The 7,500-nt window shown below is 34.8% G+C and overlaps 1 protein-coding gene across 1 annotated transcript in view; it reads right to left on the reverse strand.

Moving 5' to 3' along the window:
- Positions 1-4,912: 4,912 nt before the first annotated feature.
- LOC122262735 (cuticle protein 19) overlaps positions 4,913-7,500 on the reverse strand; it is a 14,154-nt gene continuing 11,566 nt past the window's right edge. The window contains exons 2-3 of the mRNA XM_043030849.2: positions 5,842-5,934; positions 4,913-5,357 (exon numbers count right to left, since the gene is read on the reverse strand). Coding sequence (XP_042886783.1) covers positions 5,127-5,357; positions 5,842-5,934 — 324 coding nt within the window. The 3' untranslated portion in view covers positions 4,913-5,126. The remainder of the gene's footprint in view (positions 5,358-5,841; positions 5,935-7,500) is intronic.

Raw genomic sequence — 7,500 nt, forward strand, 5'->3', positions numbered from 1 at the left:
CAAATACGGGCGTGTCGTTACGTAAGAGTTAAGACAGCATGAGTTGATGACCCTGTTAAGAGCCTAACCACTCCCTCCTGCTAGTACAATGTCTGTTTTAATACCTCATATAGGCTTCGGTAACCCGGTATAATAGTTTCTGTACCTATAGTCACTGTAGCTTTGTTGCCCCTCGAAAGATGACAACAACAAGAGAGATGCATAAACGACAACAACAACATTACTACTGAGTCTGTGGTCAGTGCCTAAACTAGCAAGTTAGGGTCATGTCCTTCGTTGTATTGTCAAGGTCATAGTGAACTTTTATGAAGCAATAGTTATGATGAAATATTATACGCATGTATTTTGAATTTTGATTTGGTTACTGTTATTTAGTGAAGAACATTTGTATGAAGTTTATCTTAATGTATTAACTTTAGGATCTCGAAGGAATGCAAAGGGCGTGCACAAACCTGCAACACAAATGACATCCTATTCTCCTTAATAATGTCTCAATTGTGGATGCAGTCGTTCGCAGCCATCCTCAAGTGGTATCACAATATTGGGCTGATATCATTACCACACTTATTGGCTGGACTTTGCGCTGCAGATTCACGGACCTCTTGCCTTTATGTTGCAAAATAAGTGTGTGCAGAAAAAACGATATTACTGTGAGTTGCTGGAAACTTTCCGGATTTCATTTTGCGAGAGGAAATGCTGAATATTCAACACCAGATCATATCAAAAGAAAACTACTTTTTGACACGAAGGCGATCCACGAAAAAGCCAGAATTTGTCGATATTGGATGTGGCAACTTTACAGATCTTGAGGTGTGGTTCAAGCGATGTATCATAATACGTCTTCAGTGGTAAACGGTGACTCTTTCACTCATAGAAGAAAAGAGGAAGTCCCGGGCCTCAAAGACTCTTGTGCTATTGCTTTCATGGTACAGTTTTCCATCCCTGAAGACTTGGCAACGCCGGGGAAGGCACAGAATGACGTGGCAATAATGGGCAGGACTTTGAGTTCATGGAAGGAAGAAAAGATTCCTTGAACACAAACAGTAAACGTGCGTACAAAGATTACATTTAATACGAGTAGTACAATGAAAAACAGTAAACCGTAATGTTTGGAGTCTAACCAACCTCATTGTCAGACGGTAAAGCATTATAGCTCGTTCCTGATGATCGAAATCTGATTCGAAACATCGCATTTTAATGATTCGCGAAGGGTTCATTTCGAGCGAGCCCTTGTTAACGTAAAAGTAAAAGAACTGCATCTTGTGTGTCAGATACTGTTATAGCCGTATGTAGTTAGAGGCGCATATAGAGGGATTTGTATCAGCTACACGAGTAATTTGCAGTCCTAGTGAAGAGGCTCAATCCCATGGCAATATGCATAGCTGACGGTGGATAGATTGTGAGCAGAAGGGAGGACTAGGATGGTCCTATGATTGGTATAATCTACTTTATTAAAGGATCAACAATTGGGTCACACAAACACACACGTGACTATACATAAATACTCGGCTAGACACATACGAACACACAAACGAACTGGCGCGCGCGTGCACACATCTAAATGTAAACAGGCTCAGGCAAGGAATTATGCATGGCTTCTTTTATAAGAGAACGTGAATGAAATGAAACTAAGTAAAGTGCTCTAAGTCTTGGAACGTTGTCGATGCATTTTCAAGTGTTAAACATACATTAAAATTATGTACGGAAAAAAATCAAAATTTCGACATGTTTTTCTCCCTTGCTTTTCATGCCATCTCTTTGTTTTAATATCTAAAATAAAATGATCTTTTCTAATACACAATTACGATTTTTTTTCGTATTATACATCTTCAATCTCTCTCTCTCTCTCTCTCTCCCTCTCTCTCTCTCTCTCTCTCTCTCTCTCTCTCTCTCTCTCTCTCTCTCTCTCTCTCTCTCTCTCTCTCTCTCTCTCTCTCTCTCTCTCTCTCTCTCTCTCTCTCTCTCTCTCTCTGTCTCTCTTCGTCCCTCCAAAATTAACTGATCTTTTCTTCTGATATTCATTTAGGATATTTTCCTATTAGATATTTTCATATTTGTTTATATCTATTCTTCGGTCCTTTTTATTTAATGAAAGGGTTCTCTATATATCAATTAATCTATATTTAAAGACCTGAAAATCCCAGCAGATTCAAATTTGGCAAACCGCAAATATATATATTTTTTATGTTATTACTTTTGGATAGGTAATGGTTTTTATGTTATTACTTTAGGATAAGTGATAGTCTTTATGTTATTACTTTAGAATAGGTGATGGTTTTATGTTACTACTCTAGGATAGGTGATGTTTTTTATGTTATTACTTTAGGATAGGTGATGTTTTTATGTTATTACTTTAGGATAGGTGATGTTTTTTATGTTATTACTCTAGGATAGGTGATGTTTTTTATGTTATTACTCTAGGATAGGTGATGTTTTTTATGTTATTACTTTAGGATAGGTGATGTTTTTTATGTTTTTACTTTAGGATAGGTGATGTTTTTTATGTTTTTACTTTAGGATAGGGAATGTTTTTTATGTTTTTACTTTAGGATAGGGGATGTTTTTTATGTTATTACTTTAGGATAGGGAATGTTTTTTATGTTTTTACTTTAGGATAGGTGATGTTTTTATGCTTTTATGAATTAGGTTTGGTGATGTGTTTATTGTTATTTTAGGATAGGGATGTTTTTTATGTTTTTACTTTAGGATAGGTGATGTTTTTATGCTTTTACTTTAGGATAGGTGATGTTTTTTATGTTTTTTCTTTAGGATAGGTGATGTTTTTTTATGTTTTTTCTTTAGGATAGGTGATGTTTTTTTATGTTTTTTCTTTAGGATAGGTGATGTTTTTTATGTTTTTTCTTTAGGATAGGTGATGTTTTTTTATGTTTTTTCTTTAGGATAGGTGATGTTTTTTATGTTTTTACTTTAGGATAGGTGATGTTTTTTATGTTATTGCTCTAGGATAGGTGATGTTTTTTATGTTATTACTTAGGATAGGTGATGTTTTTTATGTTATTACTTAGGATAGGTGATGTTTTTTATGTTATTACTTTAGGATAGGTGATGTTTTTTATGTTTTTACTTTAGGATAGGTGATGTTTTTTATGTTATTACTTTAGGATAGGTGATGTTTTTTATGTTATTACTTTAGGATAGGTGATGTTTTTTATGTTATTACTTTAGGATAGGGAATGTTTTTTGTTTTTACTTTAGGATAGGTGATGTTTTTTGTTTTTACTTTAGGATAGGTGATGTTTTTTATGTTATTACTTTAGGATAGGTGATGTTTTTTGTTTTTACTTTAGGATAGGTGATGTTTTTTATGTTATTACTTTAGGATAGGTGATGTTTTTTATGTTATTACTTTAGGATAGGTGATGTTTTTATGTTATTACTTTAGGATAGGTGATGTTTTTTATGTTATTACTTTAGGATAGGTGATGTTTTTATGTTATTACTTTAGGATAGGGAATGTTTTTTATGTTATTACTTTAGGATAGGTGATGTTTTTATGTTATTACTTTAGGATAGGGAATGTTTTTTATGTTATTACTTTAGGATAGGTGATGTTTTTTATGTTATTACTTTAGGATAGGTGATGTTTTTTATGTTATTACTTTAGGATAGGTGATGTTTTTATGTTATTACTTTAGGATAGGGGATGTTTTTTATGTTATTACTTTAGGATAGGTGATGTTTTTTATGTTATTGCTCTAGGATAGGTGATGTTTTTATGTTATTACTTTAGGATAGGGAATGTTTTTTATGTTATTACTTTAGGATAGGGAATGTTTTTTATGTTATTACTTTAGGATAGGGAATGTTTTTTATGTTTTTAATTTAGGATAGGTGATGTTTTTTATGTTTTTTATTTAGTATAGGTGATGTTTTTTATGTTTTTACTTTAGGATAGGTGATGTTTTTTTTATGTTATTGCTTTAGGATAGGTGATGTTTTTTATGTTTTTACTTTAGGATAAGTAATGTTTTTTTTTATGTTATTACTCTAGGATAGGTGATGGTTTTTATGTTATTCCTTTAGGATAGGTGATGTTTTTATGTTATTCCTTTAGGATAGGTGATAATCTTTATGTTATTACTTTAGGATAGGGAATGTTTTTTTTATTTTTTTCTTTAGGATAGGTGATGTTTTTTATGTTTTTTTTTCTTTAGGATAGGTGATGTTTTTTATGTTTTTACTTTAGGATAGGTGATGTTTTTTATGTTATTACTTTAGGATAGGGGATGTTAGGCTGGGATAGGCTAGGATCACCCTGGGCAATATTTGATGCACACTGATAAAGTGTTCCTGTTTAGCACACACGTTCAAACCGCAACTGTGACGCAGTGAAACACAGTCCGTCCATTCACAGTCAAACCGACGCACTCTAAGCACTGTACTTCACTATACTTCCCCACAACTTATAGTATGAAATTCCACACGGTACAACTCAAGCATAACATTCATTGGCACACTCATATAATTCACAATATCCACGTTCATATTAAAAATGGGTTAGAATTTCGAAATTTAAATACGAACTCGACCAACTGTGCTAAAAAACAGACTAGGAAATAGAGATTGCCTTCATTCTAAGTTAAGTTAGGTTTTGTTCGACTGTAAGAGCGTTAGAGAGAGAGAGAGAGAGAGAGAGAGAAAGAGAGAGAGAGAGAAAGAGAGAGAGAGACAGAGACAGAGACAGAAACAGATACTAATGCGAGATACAGAGTGAAAGCAAGAGAGAGATACAGAGAGAGAGAAAGAGAGATACATTGAGAAAGAAAGATGCAGAGAAAGAGATACAGAAAGAAAGATAGAGAGAGGAAGAAAGAGAGAAAGGATTAAATTTGATTCATGGTATGAATAATTAACACAACACATTTTACAGGTGAATGAAAATAAATTATAAACAAAAAACAAAGTCATTTATTGTCTCACTAAACTGAAAATACATCACAACAATTGGCGGACTAGAGACATGAAAGCATCTATTGCATGTCTAATGAACTTAAGGTAAATATGAGATTGGATACATATGTAAACAAAACAGACTTCAATGGCACAGTAACAAAGCAGTAACTTGAACACCACAAAAAGGCGGGAAAACGAAGCGTGGGGATGCCTTATCCGTAACGGTTTCCGCTCGCGTGGGGATTGAAACCAACGTTTTCGTAACTGATTGTAGCGATGTATCCGCGCTGGTGGTCGGCGACGTATGTGACGACCTGCCGACGACCATCGGGCAGCAGGACGTAATAACGACCCCTCACAGCCTCGCCGTTACTCTCTTCTTCGTGGCCGAAGTCGTTGCCATAGTAGTCGTCTCGGACACCGTATCGGAATTCATATGGCATCTGTTTGTCAATAAATATATATTTTGTTGTTATTAATAAGTATGCATATATCTATCTATTTACAAACACGCACGCACACACACATACACATACACACACACAAAGCACACACCATACACATACATGGAATATATGTGAGTGAATGGTTTCCTGTTTGCATGTATTGCATTCTTCAGCATTCTAAATAATATTTACATATCATATCCTTCCTTACGTTGTAGAGAAGCTCTTTCTTTATAATAATTTATAGCATATCAACCCATTCATAATTTTTGCCATCAGTAACTAATTCATGATTTTCACTATCATCAATCCATTCATGTTTTTTTTTTTACCATCAGTAACTAATTCATGATTTTCACTACAATCAATCCATTCATAATTTTTTTTACTCTCCGTAACTCATTCAGAAATTCTTACAATCATCATTTCATCCAAGATTCTCACTGCCTTTCATTCACAGATTAGCGAAGGGCGTACTCACGGGCGGATACCGGTAGTGCCCTTGTATCGGTTGAGCATCTGATGACTTGTTCACCATCATTGTCACTATCACCACCATCATAACCATCGATACCTGAGGAAGGTGAGGTCCAAGAGGGAAGTTGTGCGTCGCTATGTAGGGAAAGTATAGTGAGTAAGTAGTTCATTTGATAGTGAGAGTATAGTGCGAGTGTTGTTTATAAAATGATGTTGATACGATAGTGGAAGTTTATTGATAGTGTTGCTTATAGTGTAGTGTTTATACGAGAGTGAAGGTATACAGAGAGTGTGCTCATAGTACAGTGAAAGTATAGTGAGTAAGTAGTTCATTTGATAGTGAGAGTATAGTGCGAGTGTTGTTTATAAAATGATGTTGATACGATAGTGGAAATTTATTGATAGTGTTGCTTATAGTATAGTGTTTATGCGAGAGTGAAGGTATACAGAGAGTGTGCTCATAGTACAGTGTTTCTACGATATATTAAAAGTATAACAAGAGTGAAAGTATAGTGAGTGGAGTATAATTTATGTGGTAATGGAAACAATAGAATTTCGGTTTTATGTAATACTGAGTACATAGTGAAAGTAGTTTATTTATTAGCATGAGTAAAGTGAGATAAGGATAAGGATGCTTATGTGGTGAAAATAGAGTATGGTTGCGGTTTATGTTATGGTGTAATTTTAGTGAGATTGCAGTTGATGTGATAGTAAAAAATGCAGTGACAGTGTGGTTTAATTGATAGTAAAAGTATAGTGATAGTATGATGGTTCATGTGATGACAGACGTATGATGAGAGAGCAGATTATGTTTTGCTGTGAATATTAGAATAACAATAATGTGGTTCCTTTGATAGTATGTATAGTGAGGGTGTAGCTTCTACAAAAGTGAAAGTACAGTGAGAGTTGGTCAGCGTATAGTGAAAGTGTGGTCTACGTGATAGTAGAAGTATTGTGAATGTAGTTTATGTGATGAATAATGAATAGTGAAAGTGCCATTTGTATGATGAACATTTCTGTATAATGATACTGTGGAATAATGAAATCGTAGTAGTGTGTGGTGTAACGTGATAATGAGAGTGTAGTGAGTGTGAAAGTACAGTGAGTGTGGTGTATGGATAGTGACGTAACCGAGGTTTTATGGATGGTGACTGTATTTGTGGAGTTTCAATATTCGGATGACGGGATGGTGAGATGGTGAGCTTATATGACACCAGTTATACCCTTTATTTGCGATGGTGAGTCATCGTATGATAGTGATTTCTTCTCCTAACAATCGGGTGCCGTGACCAATGGTAAAGCTACTGTGATAATCTGTGATGACGGTTGCCTTGTGGGCGGGAAACAGACGATAGAGGCGGTGCAAATGGCCATTGTTGCGTCATCATTCTTTCATGGGAAAACAGGGAAAGAGTGTCTCGGGAAATGGTGGATAAGAGGAGAATTTCTTACTAGTTATTGGTCTCGAGGAATGTATTAGCATAAGGGTAGTAATAGTTTGCAAAGTCTAGAAAATATATAAGTGTAAATAAATATCTATATTTGTCAAAATGAACTCTGGCCAGCAATAGAAATCGTGACCCAGGGAAGTGTTTCTAAAGTATTTCTAGGAATATCGTTTCTAGATAATCCATGGCTTAGCGGGTACGTCTAGGAAAATCGC

The sequence above is a fragment of the Penaeus japonicus genome, unplaced genomic scaffold (assembly GCF_977035675.1).
Source record: "Penaeus japonicus unplaced genomic scaffold, GWHDUDI00000001_assembly GWHDUDI00000038, whole genome shotgun sequence".
In the NCBI taxonomy this organism is placed as follows: domain Eukaryota; kingdom Metazoa; phylum Arthropoda; class Malacostraca; order Decapoda; family Penaeidae; genus Penaeus; species Penaeus japonicus.